Source organism: Ranitomeya imitator, chromosome 10, assembly GCF_032444005.1.
Source record: "Ranitomeya imitator isolate aRanImi1 chromosome 10, aRanImi1.pri, whole genome shotgun sequence".
Classification (NCBI taxonomy): Eukaryota; Metazoa; Chordata; class Amphibia; order Anura; family Dendrobatidae; genus Ranitomeya; species Ranitomeya imitator.
In genome coordinates, this window is record NC_091291.1 from 122,005,068 (window position 1) to 122,023,502 (window position 18,435).

At 43.1% G+C, this 18,435-nt stretch overlaps 1 protein-coding gene across 1 annotated transcript in view; it reads right to left on the minus strand.

Moving 5' to 3' along the window:
* Positions 1-1,395: 1,395 nt before the first annotated feature.
* Positions 1,396-18,435, minus strand: part of LOC138652247 (5-hydroxytryptamine receptor 3A-like) — a 34,233-nt gene continuing 17,193 nt past the window's right edge. Inside the window, exons 8-10 of the mRNA XM_069743015.1 lie at positions 16,735-16,956; positions 12,322-12,438; positions 1,396-1,481 (exon numbers count right to left, since the gene is read on the minus strand). Coding sequence (XP_069599116.1) covers positions 1,396-1,481; positions 12,322-12,438; positions 16,735-16,956 — 425 coding nt within the window. The remainder of the gene's footprint in view (positions 1,482-12,321; positions 12,439-16,734; positions 16,957-18,435) is intronic.

Genomic DNA, 18,435 nt, shown 5'->3' on the forward strand with positions numbered 1-18,435 from the left:
CAGCCTACATTTCTGTCTTGTTGTGTACCATAATAGCCTTTGAGAGCGGTGGTGTGAGGTCAATGGGACAGCTGTATCTGGACACTGGGCTCGTAGACCCACTTCATGCAAACGCCTTCTGATGCTTTGTGCAGACACTCTTTGATGCCTTAGACTCAGTATGTGACGTCTAATTTCACTTCCAGTACAGAATGGATCACTACACCACATTCTTCGAATCTGATGAAACCATGTAGGTAACGCCATGAAGATGCCTGGATGAAGGAATGTCATACTGGTCCTACTCCTAGAATTATGATGTGGGGTGGCATAATGTACAGTAGCTGGACCCCTATACTCTTCATTACAGGTACACTAGCAACTCAGTGGTACATTGATTTGGTTCTGAAACCAGTGGTTCGGCCATTTCTCTACAGTGTCCCGGAAACCCTTTTCAACAAAACTATTCCGCATTTCATGCTACCGTGAGCAGCCTTCTTGGCGTAAACTTTAGCAATGGGCATGTCAAGGTGTGTAAATGTGGGGATTTCTCCATACTCTCATACTGAATAAATCGAGATGTTTTGTTTCATATTTTCATAATTTGCAGATCATTAACATGATCTGTGAGTTCCATAAAGGTGAAGACCAGGGAGATCCTCTACTTCCAGCCATAAGTCTACCATATACTTTAAAATGCTGACCGCTAATAGATCCTCTTGCTGTTTGTCCTGCCGGCAGCTATCTCTCCCTACTCCTCTTGTGGTGGTAGGAAAGAGAAGACAAGACTGGAGGTAGGTAGTCTCTGGCAGACAGTGAGTAACGAAAGAGAACATGTAGACATGGTTGGTCCAAGAAAAGAGCAATTTAGGTTGAGGAACCGTATGAAGATTCTTAAAGGGAGTGTGTCAGCCCAAACTGACTTTATAAACTAAGCATGTAGACTTGTAAAGGGATATATCCCAGATAAAAATTGCTCCTTTAGTGATCAAATTGCTGCCTCCATTTTGCAGAAACTGAACTTTAATCAAACACGCTAATTATGGTGCACCCTGGGTGTGGCTAAGAGGCTCAGCGCACTGTTCTGCCCACTTATTTTCCATTTCCAACCTTTTTAGCTTGGGATTGAATTGACAGCGGGGCTTTCCTGAGCTCTCTCTGCAGACAGTGCTCGATGTAGGCAATCACCAGGGTTAGAACGGTGCACTGATCCTTGTGACCACACCCAGGGTGCACCATGCATACATACTAATTAGCATATTTAATTAAACTTCTGTGTCTGCAGAACAGAGGCAGCGATTAAATCACTCAAGGTGCAATTTTCAAAAGGCTCTCTTTAAAAGATATTCATGAACACTAGCAAAAAAATACCCTGCAACAGCTCCACTCCCCCTACACGGGTCAAGTGTGGTACTGTTAAAGTGAATGGCGCTGAGCCGCAATACCACATTCATCCTGTAGACCCGGGTGGTGCTGTTCCTGGATGAATGCAGCTATGTGGCCTACAGAAAGAAAAGATGTGTTTCACATAACCTTAATGATGTAGTCTCAGCTCTTGTCCTTTCTGTATCCTGCGCCGTCGCTGTCACGTTCCGTCACTTTACACTTTGCAGATTGATGTTTTACTTAGTCCCATTTTCAGCTTTGTTTGCACAGAGATTAGTGCTTGGGTTTGTCAGGGCATCCATTGTTCTTTGTTGTGGGGGTTGGGAGGTGAGAAGGGGTTAAAGCAGTTTTTAATAGAACTATTAAAATTGCAAAGAATGCGCTGATAACTGGTCTCCTGACCATCGATCACTTCCGCCAAGGTGATCTGAGGTTCTCTCTGTGACTCATCTCTGTGAAAGTCTAGCTACACAGTGTACAAATACAACTAATGGCGTTTAACCCCTGGAGGACTGAACCGCAGGAATTTTACTTTTTCATTGTGTCACCACATTCCGAGAGCCGTAACTTTTTTTCAACGACTTGCCTGTCTGAGGCTTGGCTATTGACTTAGTTGGATTACTTTTGGGAGGAGAGGAACTGAAACTTCAGGTCCTGCTTAAAAATGCCCATGGTATCCCCCTGAATAGCTGCTTCGCTGGGCATCGGGCCTCTCGGTCAGTTATCCGGCATTATGGAGCCTTCTGCTGAACGTCGCCCTAACACAAGCTCCGGGGTATTATTAGCTATTCCAATTCATTAAATGATCGGTCTTGTGTCAAAGTTTTGTTGAGGTTTACAGGACCTGTGGTTCCAGGAGACTTTTGAGATAAAGCTGCCATGTGTGTAGTTGAAAAATAACACTATTTCTGACCATTATGTGACTTCTATCCTGCATTTTTCACCAGTTTTCTTCTCTTCAGACTGTCTTTATATTTTTCAGCTGTGTATGAGCTAATGAGCGCAGGCTAGGTGGCAGTGGAATAACTAGAGTCCAATGGGCCCTGGTGAAAAATGTTGACCTGGACCACCATCTGCATGTTGGCCGGATGTATGGGCCCTTGTAGTGTTCTACATCCTATAAAGACAAATGTGTTCACCCCTCACCCCATGTAAGAATGTCCCCCATGCTTTAATATTGTCCCCGATCCTGGCTCCTTCCTGTAGCAATGTCCTCTTGCTGTTATAATGTGCACCATCATGGGCACCTTCCTGGTAAAATGTCCCCCTTCCTGTGCCCTTTCTTGGTATTATGTCCCCCATCCTGGGCCCTTTCTTAGTATAATGTCCCCCATCCTGGGCCCCTTCCAGTTATAATGTCCCTCATCCTAGTATAATGTCACCCATACAGTGACCCTTCCAGTAGTAATGTCCCCCTTCCTGTGCCCATTTTTAGTATAATGTTCCTCATCATGGGACCCTTCCAGTAATAATGTCCCCCATCCTAGTATAATGTCCCCCATCCAGGGACCCTTCCAGTAGTTATGTCCTCTTCCTGTGCCCATTTTAATGTTCCCCATCCTGGTCCCCTTACAGTAATAATGTCCCCCATCCTGGGACCCTTAAAGTTATAATGTCCCCATCCTAGTATAATGTCCGATAAAGTATAATGTCCCCCTTCCTGTGCTCATTCTTAGTATAATGCCCCCCATGCTAGGTCCCTTCTAGTAGTAATGTCCCTCATCTTAGTATGATATGCCCCATCCTGGGCCTCTTCCTGGTATAATGTTCTGCATTCTGCTACTCTTAAAAAAACAAAAAAATTATTCTTTTTACTTTCCTCCTCTCCCACTATGAGTAGCGTCCTCTTCCATAGCCGGTGCAGAAGCTGGCAGCTGACTTTGGAGCGCCAACCATGGGCAGCGCATGACGCATTGCCATTCACCGCCCATGACCGGCATGGCGACATCAGCTGCAGGCCTCTAAATGGATGGTAGCTTGTATTGCAGTGTAAAGAGCCAGCGGATCTCGGTGCCGTAATACATTTCACCCTCTGCAGCCGCGATCATTACGCCCCTGCTAGTTGTTACAATATCTGCCATATACTGCACATGGAGACATGATGGATTACTGAAGAACGGCAGCAGCATGGGGGACATTATACAGCAGTAGTGAGCAATGCAGCTGTGAATCCAGCATAAACCACTTACTAAAAAGCTGAAACAAGGTTCTGTGTGTGCGACTCTGCCTCTGTTTCTTTCACTCGGTCGGGAGGTAACCCAGGACTTTAAAAAAAAACCTTGCTCAGGTGCCGCCCCCCCCCCCCCCCGCATCGTTCCCGCCCTAGGCATGTGCCCTCAAGTGCCTAGTGGCAAATACGGCCCTGGCTGATAGTGACAATTTAAAGGGAAACGGTCAGTTAATTCATACTGCCCAAACAATGGGCAGCATGCATCAGTGCCTGGATATGTTCCATTTCAGAGAAAATATAGTCTGAAGATCTAGCCGATGACTTGGCCTGCTCTTCCCAGCGTCGTTCCAAGTGATTGACAGGTCTATCCAATGTATATACACGTTCCCTATGGTTTGGGCAGCATGAATCAGGCCGATAATCTCCCTTTATATAAACCCAGTGGGTCATATTTATCAGAATAGTTACACCAGATTTCTGCATTTCGTGGTGTTGCGAGCGCTGCCTGTGCGCCGACATTAACGTGATAATCCCCAGTATTTTTTTTCATATCAGACTTGTAAAAATCCTGTAACTGCACTGATTTATTCCGAGCAAAGAACACAAATATATCCAACAGTCCAGATATCGCGGAACAATGACAGTGCGATATTTTTGGCGGATTGTCTCACAGTAACGTATTAATTTTCCATTACCTGCCGTGATCTCCGGCTATTGTGAAACTATAACTCCCAGCAAAACCCTCCACTGTCCTCATTGCATTAATCATACAAGCAAACCCCATAATATATTAACCTCATCCTGCCCAGATCTTTGCAAAACACCGTGCTTTCCGAGCTGTAAATCGCTCCCTGCCCTTTATACTGTCATTTATTGGTCTGCCGCAAATAATTAATATAACAACGCGTCCCCTGTTCACGCACTCCAACGACGGATCGTGCAAGAAAACAACAACGGATTAGAGGTTAGTGAGTCCTTTTAACCTATGTAATGCGGAAGAATGTTAACAGAATGTGTCCTGATGTGGTGTAGACTGGTGTTAGTAAGACCTTTGCTTCCATTACATCTCTCGCAGACTGATACTTGTTGAAAGACCTGTTGGGCATATTGATTGCTGGAAGATGTGTTATGTGAGAAGATTTTATTGGTAGAGTAGACCCTCCCTGGGGAGGCGATAACCTCCCAAACTGGAGAACTCTACTGACATCTAGTGGCCACCACTGAATATGCAGCTTTTCTTCCTTTCGAGACCGATGTGACCTGAAACTTGAAAACAGCAACATACATCATTTAACCATTCACGTATTTATAGTCACTGATCGTTACATTTTTTTTTCTCAATGCCTAAGGTCATGCTATAATTTCACCTTTCTTTTTTTTTTTTCTCTTCTCATGTGTCATAGACCAGGGGTCCCCAACTCCAGTCCTCAAGGCCCACCAACACATCATGTTTTCAGGATTTCCTTTGCATTGCACAGGTGATGCAATTATTACCTGGGCAAGACTAAGGAAATCCTGAAAACATGACATGTTGGTGGGCCTTGAGGACTGGAGTTGGGGACCCCTGTCATAGACGACAAGACCCTTTCCATTGAATGTAGCAGAGATCCGCGTACAATGATTAACAGCTCATGAAACGCCATTGATGGTTGAGTTGAGGCGAGCGTATGAGATCTGCATACACTAAACTCTTGCTATTATGAGATCTCTATGTCCGGATTTCATAACCACCGGTTTAAAAAAAAAAAAAAAACAATCTCAATTCAATTTCCTGTGTCATTAAAAAAAATAGATATCTGTGTGGTCTCACTGATTTATTGTGCACCCATTGAGGGATATTCATTATGCAATTTGCATCAGAATTTTGGCAGAAAAAAAGGCACAAAAAGCTCTGATCTGACGTAAGAAGCTTTCCAGCTCTATCCCGCGTTAAAAAAATATAATTAAGCTTTATTCTGACATGGTTAAAAATGACTTTTTTTGTACATGAAAAAATGTTTCCTACGCATTTCAGACTAAATCTTAGTCCTTATTCATCCATAAATAAACTACGCGTAAACTTTATTGCAATAAGGATAAAAATTAGATTCCGATACATCCAAAAGTAAAAATTATTTCCTACGCATTTCAGACTAAATATTATTCCTTATTCATCCATGTATAAACTACGCATGAGCTTTATTCAAACATGGTTAAAAATGGGACATCCAAAGCTATATGTGGTTTCCTACGCCTTTCACACGAAACCTTAGTCCTTATTCATCCATGAATTTGGAGTACTGTTTAGTCTGAAATGCGCAGGAAACATATATTTTCTATATATATGCGGGTGATCAATGAGTGGAACAGGCTGTCACGAGAGGTGGTGAGTTCTCCTTCAATGGAAGTCTTCAAACAGAGGCCAGACAGACGTCTGTGTGAGATGGTTTAGTGACTCCTGCATTGAGCAGGGGGTTGGACACAATGGCTGATGATGATGTTATTTGTTACTCTTTTTTCATCTTTAGTAAGTTTTAAGTTACTTTCTTTCTAGTATTCGTAGCCTCTGCTCCAAATTCTTCAAAATGGCACTTGAAATTTTGGGGGAAAAAATCAAAGTTGCACTTTTTTTTTTTTGCATCCTTTGAAAGGTAAAAGTAGCATGATACTTTTCAAATGTCGCATGTTAATCTTCAACTGAGCAAAAACAAAATTAGACAGATCTTGTAGTCCGGTAGGGGTACTAGAGTATAACATTTCAAAGCATTGCACATGATGTTAGGCTAAAGCCCACGTCCGCATTGTCAAAAAGCAAATAAACAAGAAAGCTTAAATATATGCAGAAATGAAATAATGAATAAGGGGCAAACAGAAAAGTCACCAAAAGAACCATTTTTATTCCGGAAAAAAGGAGCAAAGGCAATGACGAACTACGGCCCGTATGCCCAGTGATTGACATAAACATGAAGAGTAATCAATGAATATTTGATTCCCTTCTTTGGCATGCTGGGATCTGTAGTGCTCACCAAGTGATTATACCCACACTTACAATATGAGCACTTCCAATTGCTCAAGTAAATACATAATGCTGTAATAATGGTGTATCTCTGGACATCATCCATTCTGCATGCGGCCCTGCTCTCTTCACCTTTGGCCGCCTTCCTTTGCATTAGTCTATGCTGGGTTTCTCAGGTAACCTGGTGAACTCTCCTGACATCATCACCATTGGTTTTTTAAGGACAGCTTTTGACGCTGGTCTGTTGCTGCTATTTCGCTTGGTTTAGCTCCAGCCATGTAAAGGATAATTGTCAACTCCTCAGCTTATCCTGACTTACATACTGCAATCAGAGTTATTTGCACACTCAATCCATCTTTCAAAAAGTTGCAAACTTCTTGCACCTGTTCACACCTAGCCTCTATGACATTGCTGCTATTATCCATTGCCCTGCTGGAAGACACCCAACTGCATTACCTGCTCTGTGACATTGCTGCTATTAACTATTGCCTTGCTGGAAGATACTAGATTGTATTTACTTCTCTGTGACATTGCTGCTATGAACCATTGTCCTGCTGGAAGATGCCAACCTGCACTTACTACTCTGTGACTTTGCTGCTATTATCCATTGCTCTCCTGGGAGATACCAAACTCCTGTGTTTAACCATTGCCCTACCTTAAAGGGGTTGTTCAGCCTCAGGCTACAAGTCTGAAGTTACTCTATATGATGGCAGGCTTATGAATCATTATTATTATTATTATTTATTTATATAGCACCATTAATTCCATGGTGCTGTACATGAGAAGGGGTTACATCAAAATAAAAATATCACTTACAGTAAACAAAACTAACAATGACGGACTGATACAGAGGGGCGAGGACCCTGCCCTTGCGGGCTTACATTCTACAGGATTATGGGGAAGGAGACAGGAGGTCGAGGGTTGCAGTAGTTCCAATGGTGTTCAGATGGCCGTGTGGTCTTTACAGGCTGTAAGCTTCTTTGAAGAGATGGGTTTTCAGGTTTCTTTTGAAGGATCCAAAAGTAGTGGATAACCGGATGTGTTGGGGCACTGAATTCCAGAGGATGGGGGATATTCGGGAGAAGTCTTGGAGGCGATTGAGTGAGGAGCGAATAAGCGTGGAGGAAAGGAGGAGGTCTTGGGAGGACCGGAGATTACGTGAGGGAAGATATTGAGAGATTAGTGTGGAAATATACGGAGGAGAAAGGTTATTGATGGCTTTGTAGGTCAGTGTTAGTAATTTAAACTGGATACGCTGGGAAATTTGGAGCCAGTGAAGGGATTTGCAAAGAGGTGAAGCAGGAGTGTAGCGAGGAGAGAGATTAATTAGTCGGGCAGCAGAGTTAAGGATGTACTGGAGGGGTGCGAGAGTGTTAGAAGGTAGGCCACCGAGGAGGATGTTGCAGTAGTCGAGGCGGGAGATGATTAGGGCATGCACGAGCATTTTGGTAGAGTGAGGGTTGAGGAAAGGAATCCTAATATTGTGTGCATTGCTCATGAGATCAGGGCTCTATAATGCCCCATTGGTATGAAGCTGAGGCCGTGCATGCCTATCAAAGCTTACTCTACTTGTATATGCCATTGTCTATGGGATTGTCAGAGATACTGTACTCTTCTATCTCCTACAGTCCCATAGAGAATGAATAGACTGGTGGCACTTATTCTCCATTCTGATGTTGCATTTCACAGCTCGGTGTAACCCTTAGGCCAGGAGCACACACAGCGAGATACGGCCGAGTCTCGCAGGTTAAAAGCAAGCTCTGGCACCGGCACTCCAGAGCGGAGCGTGCGGCCGCACAGCAATACATGGAGCCGCACGCTCCACTCCCAAGTGCCGATGCCAGAGCTTGTTTTTAACCTGCGAGACTCAGCCGTATCTCGCTGCAGTGTGACTCCGGCCTTACCGATACTCACAGAGGCACAGCTGGCGGGGAAGGGGGTGCAGTGGGGCCGCCTAATGTGGCGATCTGAAGTGTCTTAGCGGGGGGCTGCATTTTGTCACCACCCAGTCGTCCATCCTTTGAGCCAGCAGTCAAGCTGACAGCCGGCTCACAGAAGGTGCAACGTGCCAGTTCTAAGTGAACAATTGTTCTTTCAGGCGCAAGTGCAATTGAAGTTCTGTTCGCCGGGTCAGAGCTACGGTATATTGGTTTAGGCATTTTTCGCCTTCCGACACAGAGATTCTGGCATATTGGTAACAGACAAAACTTCTTTGCGCTTGTTTTTATCGAGACGAGCATAAATCTAACCACGAGCGCCGTCGCTTCTCCTGGTTTATGTACATTTATATGGTGTATACAGAAGACGACGGCGTAGATCAATCTAACTATTGGATTTGTCCAGCGAGGCGTTTGATGTTACATGAACGTAACCGATCGGAGAGGTTGTTAATTGCCCATTGTGCTGATCAGCTCTGTAACTCAATTGATTTAGCAGGGATCAATGGCTGATTTACTGTCTTACTAACTCCCGGTCTGGACACCTCATCAATAGATGGTTACTTAGGGATGATCAGCACATTAAGTGAAGAACAGATGCTAAACATCACCTCTCCGCACCGTCTCCGAGCTCAAACTCTTTCAGCACCAGTTCAGCTAAAACAACCCATTTCAATACTGCGGGGACCAATTATTTGGATTCTGACCAATGCCCTCATGAAATGCCAGATGTTTGGAGGTTTGACCTGAAAATGTTATTCCAAGCAGCATTTTTCCGACTGATCTCTCTGTACGCACACAGGTACAGATGCAGCAGAGCTGGCTTCATTGTCCGACCCAACTCATTCATGTAAAACATCAAAACTTATGATCTGTGCTTTTACATGGGACTGCACGATCCCAGTAGATGTAAAATGATGACTAACCAGTGCAGGAGGAGTATGGGTAATACATGTATATTAGTGTCCCTAAATCATATTCCTAACATGTTTCTTAAAGATAAAGTTTATTGTTTTTTAAACTTTCAAAAGTTGTACCCAAACTACTGAACACCGTTAGTACTCGCCCTGATCAGGTCTGGCGCTACTACTCGGCTCCCTATGGATTGGTTGGAGCCATGACTTCAAGACTATAGTGCACATCACTGCTGCAGTCAATCACATGAGCAAAGCTGCCGAGCCCATTGATTGGCTGCAGCGGTGATGTGCATTGTAGTCCTGACGTCATGGCTGCAGTCAATGCACGCAGAGTGGAGCAGTGGCGGAGAGACGATGTTATATCATCGGAGGGCGAGTACAATCTATGTTTTTTTTGTTTTCAAGAATGTAATCATACAGGCACTAGATTTTTCATAGTAAAAAAAAACCCTTTAAGGGGACAAGTTTGCAGGAAATCCGCCTCCTTTTTGTTCATATCTTTAGGCTCCTGATAGAATCGTCTCCAAACCAGGCAGTGGCTAATTAAAGGGCTGGAAAAAAAAAAAAAAACAGAAAAAAAAACTCTTCAAAACCAGTTCAGGAAAAAAGAAACTAAAAAAAATGTTTTTTCTGAAAGTTTCCCATGGAAAATTTGTTTTTGAATGTCGAAGAAATCCTTCATGTGCACCTTCCCTTATCCTGCTGCTCACTCCCTCCCCCATGATTTACACTACAGATCTTGCTGTTCTGTATAAGCGGAAGCCGCACCATAAGCTCGATAAATAAATAACTGCTTTTCATCAAGACAAATATATAAAATGCAAGTAACAGATATTTGTAATGTCCTTTTCTCACCCCAGACACTTAATTGTACAGTGGCTTGCAAAAGTATTCACCCCTTTGGCTTTTTACCTATTTTGTTACTTTACAACTTGTGTTTGAATATTTTTGCAATCCAATTTCTGCGTGATGCAACAGCATTAAATAGTCTAAGTTGGTGAATTGAAGTGAAAAAAAATGTGGGCATAAATTAAATTTATGGGAGCAAATAACTAAAAATTGGCACATGCATTCACCCCTTTTTCTATGAAGCCCCTAAAAATTTCTGGTGCAAGCAATTCCCTTCATAAGTCCCATGCTTAGTGACAGGACGTCCCCCTGTGTGCAATCTAAGTGTCACAAATCTGTCAGTATATACACTTTACCTTTACTGAAAGGCCACAGAGGCTGCAACACCATTAACAAGAGGGACCACTAACCAAAGACCATGAAGACCACGGAAATTTCCAAATAACACCATGAACACCAAGGAGATTTCCAAACACCACCATGAAGACCAAGAAGATAACCAAATACCACCATGAAGACCAAGGAGATCTCCAAACAGCACCATGAAGACCAAGGAGATCTCCAAACAGCACCATGAAGACCAAGGAGATCTTCAAACAGCACCATGAAGATCAAGGAGATCTCTAAAACCATTATGAAGACCAAGGAGATCTCCAAACAGCACTATGAAGACCAAGGAGATCTCCAAACACCACCATGAAGACCAAGGAGATCTCCAAACAGCACCATGAAGATCAAGGAGATCTCCAAAACCATTATGAAGACCAAGGAGATCTCCAAACAACACCATGAAGACCAAGGAGATCTCCAAACAACACCATGAAGACCAAGGAGATCTCCAAACAACAGCATGAAGACCAAGGAGATCCCCAAACAAGTCAGGGACAAAGTTGTTGAGAAGTACAAGTCAAGGTTGGGTTATAAATAATATCCTAATCTCTGATGATCCCCAGGATCACCATCAAATCCATTATGATCAAATGGAAATAACATGGTACCACAACAAACCTTGGCAAATGGGCAAAAATCCCAGTGGCAAGATGTGGAAAGCTCATGTAGACTTATCCAAAAGTAACTTGCAGCTGTAATTGCCAAAAAAGGAGACTCTACAAAGTACTAGTTATGCACACTGGAGTTTTCAGGCAATCCCTGCATGTATTGCTGCTGAGAGACATGCAGGCGTGGGGTCTCGAACATAATTTTTGAGCACACCGAAGACACTCAGTTAGCACATGAGCATGATCGTATAACACCTTATCCAAGACGTTTGCCCATCACTAATGCCCAATCCTCTTGTTGTCAGGGAGTTAAGAAAAGCCTTGCCCCTCTTACTACTAAAGATTTTTTCACATTGGGATTAGGCACCCATTCAGTGGCTCACGTCAAGCCTCGCATCCAAACCCGCTGCAAAATGGGATTCGGACGGGGCCACAGACTATGATAACGCTGGCAGAGCGAACGTGTGGCTTGCCGTGTATCATTTTTTGGGCGTGTACGCCTACGGGAGGTGGACATTCAGTAGTAGACTGTGTACATGCCCCAAAATGGAGCAGATCGGAGTGAATGTTCTCTCTGCCATCACCATTATACCGTAGTCTACGGCTCCATGGGCGCATACGTCCGAATCCCGTTTTGTGGGGGGTTCAGATGTAAGCCTTGATGGGGCCACCTACCTTTGTATCAATAGGCGGAAACTTGGTTTTAGAACTTACCCTTGCCCCTTCTTCCCACACCAACAGGGGTGTAACCGCACCCGGGCCCTGGAGTTTAGAGGGGCTGAAAAGGTGCCTTTGACCCATATGAAAAGACCATTACTATTAATGACCAGTGATGGTTGGGGCCACGTTGGGATTTTTGCCCCAAGTTACACCATTGGACATAAGTCTTCTACAACCCAACTATCTATATGGACGTATTACCGGTTTAGGATGGGTAACTAGATCGCCCAGAGGCAAACTATTGTCACAGCAAAGATAATTAGACAAGCAATATAAACTCGGAAGAAAAACATGTCCAACACATAAGCCACGTGTAGCCACTCCGAGTGGGTTTTGGGGTCCTTAGCGCCCTGTAGATGAAGCCTGATACATGTGATTTCTTTTGCAATGTGATGAACAACTTCCAGATATCTTGTGTTCACTGTTTTCAGTTGTGCCGGAACGTAAAATTCACTTTCCTTCTCGTTATTACAGTCAGGAGGATTCTCTGGATACATAGAAATGCAAAGATATGTTTTAATGTAGCAAAGGAACCTACGTGTCAAATCAATGTGGAATTGTTGATTCTTTCCCATTTCCCCCAAATTTCCATTATTCAGAAGATTATACAAGAAACCAAAAAGAAAACAAAGACAAGCTCTTGTATGCCTACCGTGATGGAAAAATAAATACAATTTGAATTTTGGAAGATGAGGAATAAAGGCAACAAAAATGTAAAAAGGCTATGGTGGGAATGGGTTAAAAATAATGTATCACCAGTAAATGCCAAATTGACTAATTCAGGTTTTTATGTAAAATGTATTTATTTAAAATTCCTCTTCCAAAGGGGAAATAACTCACAGGATCCTCTGGGGTGTGTCTTTAGGATGCACTACTTAATTCCTCTGTGAGCCAAGGGGAAATAACACAGGATCCTCTGGGGTGTGTCTTTAGGATGCACTACTTAATTAACCTGTGAGCCAAGGGGAAATAACACAGGATCCTCTGGGGTGTGTCTTTAGGATGCGCTACATAATTACCCTGTGAGCCAAGGGGAAAAAACACAGGATCCTCTGGGGTGTGTCTTTAGGATGCGCTACTTAATTCCCCTGTGAGCCAAGGGGAAATAACACAGGATCCTCTGGGGTGTGTCTTTAGGATGTGCTACTTAATTCCCCTGTGAGCCAAGGGGAAATAACACAGGATCCTCTGGGGTGTGTCTTTAGGATGCACTACTTAATTCCTCTGTGAGCCAAGGGGAAATAACACAGGATCCTCTGGGGTGTGTCTTTAGGATGCACTACTTAATTACCCTGTGAGCCAAGGGGAAATAACACAGGATCCTCTGGGGTGTGTCTTTAGGATGCGCTACATAATTACCCTGTGAGCCAAGGGGAAAAAACACAGGATCCTCTGGGGTGTGTCTTTAGGATGCGCTACTTAATTCCCCTGTGAGCCAAGGGGAAATAACACAGGATCCTCTGGGGTGTGTCTTTAGGATGTGCTACTTAATTCCCCTGTGAGCCAAGGGGAAATAACACAGGATCCTCTGGGGTGTGTCTTTAGGATGCACTACATAATTACCCTTTGAGCCAAGGGGAAATAACACAGGATCCTCTGGGGTGTGTCTTTAGGATGCGCTACTTACCCTGTGAGTCAAGGGGAAATAGCACAGGATCCTCTGGGGTGTGTCTTTAGGATGCGCTACATAATTACCCTGTGAGCCAAGGGGAAATAACACAGGATCCTCTGGGGTGTGTCTTTAGGATGCGCTACTTACCCTGTGAGCCAAGGAGAAATAGCACAGGATCCTCTGGGGTGTGTCTTTAGGATGCGCTACTTAATTACCCTGTGAGCCAAGGGGAAATAACACAGGATCCTCTGGGGTGTGTCTTTAGGATGCGCTACATAATTACCCTGTGAGCCAAGGGGAAATAACTCACAGGATCCTCTGGGGTGTGTCTTTAAGATGCGCTACTCAATTACCCTGTGAGCCAAGGGGAAATAACACAGGATCCTCTGGGGTGTGTCTTTAGGATGCACTACATAATTACCATTTGAGCCAAGGGGAAATAACACAGGATCCTCTGGGGTGTGTCTTTAGGATGCGCTACTTACCCTGTGAGTCAAGGAGAAATAGCACAGGATCCTCTGGGGTGTGTCTTTAGGATGCGCTACATAATTACCCTGTGAGCCAAGGGGAAATAACACAGGATCCTCTGGGGTGTGTCTTTAGGATGCGCTACTTACCCTGTGAGCCAAGGAGAAATAGCACAGGATCCTCTGGGGTGTGTCTTTAGGATGCGCTACTTAATTACCCTGTGAGCCAAGGGGAAATAACACAGGATCCTCTGGGGTGTGTCTTTAGGATGCGCTACATAATTACCCTGTGAGCCAAGGGGAAATAACTCACAGGATCCTCTGGGGTGTGTCTTTAAGATGCGCTACTCAATTACCCTGTGAGCCATGCCTCCTTGGAAAGAACTTTAAAAGTTACTACTAAATAAAGAGACCAAAATAAAATAAGAGCAAAATCTTTCCACTTTTTAACTGATGACAGGTTCTCTCTAAATACAGATCCTGATATGAAAAATAAAGAAAAAAAGATTGCCAATTTTTTTAAAACTACAATTAGCAAAAATTTCCTATATTATACAGTCAGTCATTTTTTTAATAACATTTTCCCTTTCAGTTTCTATTAAAGTATTTCTCTTTTGGGAGACCCAGGGCAGGAGTCTTGCATGTATCGTAACAGGTGCAAAGTGTCCATCTTTAGCCGCAGTTCTCCTCCACTCAGTGTCGGACAGGGGTGCCAAAGACCCATCAGTAACAGACTCCAGGACCCCACTTTTCAGCTACATGCAAATGTGACATTATCCTCAATCACAAATGTATACAACAATGAACTGGGTAGATTGGTAAATGAATAAGATATCTGTACATAGTGGTTCAAGTAAACTCCTGGCAAAAATTATGGAATCATCGACCTTGGAGGATGTTCATTCAGTTGTTTAATTTTGTAGAAAAAAAAAGCAGATCACAGACATGGTACAAAACTAAAGTCATTTCAAATGGCAACTTTATGGCTTTAGGAAACACTAAAAGAAATCAAGAACAAAAAATGTGGTAGTCAGTAATGGTTACTTTTTAACCAAGCACAGGGGAAAAATTATGGAATCACTCAATTCTGAGGAAAAAATTATGGAATCACCCTGTAAATATTCATACCCAAAAATAACACCTGCAGCAAATTAGATCTGCTCGTTAGTCTGCATCTAAAAAGGAGTGATCACACCTTGGAGAGCTGTTGCACCAAGTGGACTGACATGAATCATGGCTCCAACACGAGAGATGTCAATTGAAATAAAGGAGAAGATTATCAAACTCTTAAAAGAGGGTAAATCATAACACAATGTTGCAAAACATGTTGGTTGTTCACAGTCAGCTGCGTCTAAAATCTGGACCAAATACAAACAACATGGGAAGGTTGTTAAAGGCAAACATACTGGTAGACCAATGAAGACATCAAAGCATCAAGACCGGAAACTTAAAGCAATATGTCTCCAAAGCAGGAAATGCACCAAAAACCAAATGAGGAGCGAATGTGTGGAAACTGGAGTCAACGTCTGTGACCGAACTGTAAGAAACAGCCTAAAGGAAATAGGATTTACATACAGAAAAGCTAAATGAACGCCATCATTAATACCTAAACAGAAAAAAACAAGGTTACAATGGGCTAAGGAAAAGCAATCGTGCACTGTGGATGACTGGATGAAAGTCACATTCAGTGATGAATCGTGAATCTGCATTGGGCAAGGTGATGATGCTGGAACTTTTGTTTGGTGCCGTTCCAATGAGATTTATAAAGATGACTGCCTGAGGAGAACATGCAAATTTCCACAGTCATTGATGATATGGGGCTGCATGTCAGGTAAAGGCACTGGGGAGATGGCTGTCATTACATCTTCAATAAATGCACAACTTTATGTTGTTATTTTGGACACTTTTCTTATCCCATCAACTGAAAGGATGTTTGGGGATGATGAAGTCATTTTTCAAGATGATAATGCATCCTGCCATAGAGCAAAAACTGTGCAACATTCCTTGAAAAAAGACACATAAGGTCAATGTCATGGCCTGCAAATAGTCCGGATCTCAATCCAATTGAAAATCTTTGGTGGAAGTCGAAGAAAATGGTCCATGACAAGAATCCAACCTGCAAAGCTGATCTGGCAACAGCAATCAGAGAAGGTCGGAGCCAGATTGATGAAGAGTCATGTGTGACCCTCATTAATTCCAGGCCTCAGAGACTGCAAGCTGTTATACAAGCCAGAGGTGGTGCAACAAAATACTAGGGATGTTTTATTGTCTGTTTACTTTCATGATTCCATAATTTTTTCCTCAGAATTGAGTGATTCCATCATTTTTCCCCTATGCTTGGTTATAAAAAGTAACCAATACTGACTACCACATTTTTTGTTCTTGATTTCTTTTAGTGTTTCTTAAAGCCAGAAAGTTGCCATTTGAAATGACTTTAGTTTTGTACCATGTCTGTGATCGGCTTTATGTCTGCAAAATGAAACAACTGAATGAACATCCTCCAAGGCCGGTGATTCCATAATTTTTGCCAGGGGTTGTAAATAGTGCCAAGTACTGCTCATATAAGAGGGTGGTGGCCCCTCCTGCACAGCGGCCCACCAGAGGATTCCCCTGTTCTCCTGTTGGCCAGTCCAAGCCTGTGTATCCTCTCGAATATCTGCACCTTACACATTATATTCTGCTGCTCCCCCTTCACTTTACTCACCGCTGCTGACGTTTTCATTATGAAAGCAAGCTCCAGAGTTAGATCCATCGCTTTCTCCTCTGTCCTTTATGGAAATAAAAACCGTCATCTTCTCCAGGACTAACGTTTTTAACCATTTGGGAACCTCAGGCCTGAGATTCTGCTGATGGAATGACCGGACTATCAGGATGCTTTCTGTTAGACTTATCAGAAGCAGAATCATACAGAGAGCAAAGTATATACCTAGGAAGGAGTAATGTATCCAGAGTGAGCAGAAAACCCAGAATGCTACATTCACAGCTATGAAATCTAGTGGTGTTTATACACGACATGGTACATTTGTATCCTGACTGGTGATGAGCGAACGTAATGGGATAAGGTGTTACCTGAGCATGCTCGGATGCTAATCGAGTGACTTCTGTGTGCTTGAATAATAGGGGATTACCTGTTTGTTAGGAAATCCCTGCATGTGCTGTGGCTGTCGAACAGCCGCGAGACATGCAGTCGTGGGCACTGGAACATATATTATTCGAGCACGCCCAAGACACTCGGTTAGCACCAGAGCATGCTCAGATAACACCTTATCCCAGCACATCCGCTCCACTTTTATATGTACATTGATCCATGTAATGATGGAAACCATAGGCAGATGTAAAGATGCGGCCCACTGTTTATATGTTTCTTTACAAACGAGCCCATGGTGGTGATAAAATAATTTTAAAAAAAGATACGCAACAAAAGCCAGCATTTGTTCTACGCACCCAATTTAAAAAAAAACAAAAAATGTTGACATTAAATTTAGACAAACTAAGCTTTTGCAAAAGTTAAACTTTTAAAAGTTGTTTCACATATTGGAGCCCGTTGAATGACTTGTAGATAGATGGGGTCCAACCCTGAGACCCCCACTGATTGCTCTAATGACCGAGAGGTCTCGCATAGTGATGTACGGATCAGTAGACTTTCACTTCAGTACGTGCCACTGTGAGCATGCTGGAGCTCAGCATTCCTGTGCAGTTTTTTGAGCAATCAATAATCATCACATGATCTATAAAACATCTAATGGGCTAAAACATCTAAAAAAATAAATAAATAAAACTTTTAAAAGTTTAGTTACTCTTTAATATACACAGCAAATGCATTGCGAATAGCAGAGAATTCGGCTGCATTTTCCCCTTTATAAGAAACCGGACCCAAAAATGATTGAATATTTGAAACAAAACAAGCATAATCCACTCTCCCCTGGTCCAATGACAGCTTTCTGACGCTTCTCCGGTTTCTGTGGCTGCAGCCAATCGCTGAGCTCGTCAGCTCTATTGATGTAGTCGTCATAAGCCGCAAATCTCAGTGATTGGCTGCAGCGGTGACGTGCATTGTAGCTGTGAAGTCAACGCTGTAGCCAAAACAGAGACTGAAGTGGACCAGGGGAGGGTGGATACTATATGCGTTTCATTCTTTTTAAGAATGCCCAATGGTTTGGAAACTACTGAACATGTTGTCATAAGGAGACCTGTTTAACTTTCTGCCTAAAGATGGACCATATTTATTATGGGGGGCATCAACTTCATAATAAATGTCGTGTGTTTTCCCGCATGCAGCATAGTGAGTGGTCGTGTGTGAGACGCCGGCAGAAGGGAATCTGTGTCTGCATAAAATCTTCTTTTCTGTTAGCAATAGATTCTCTTTGCTCCATAATTTACCCTCGTTTTCCTCGTTACATTTTGA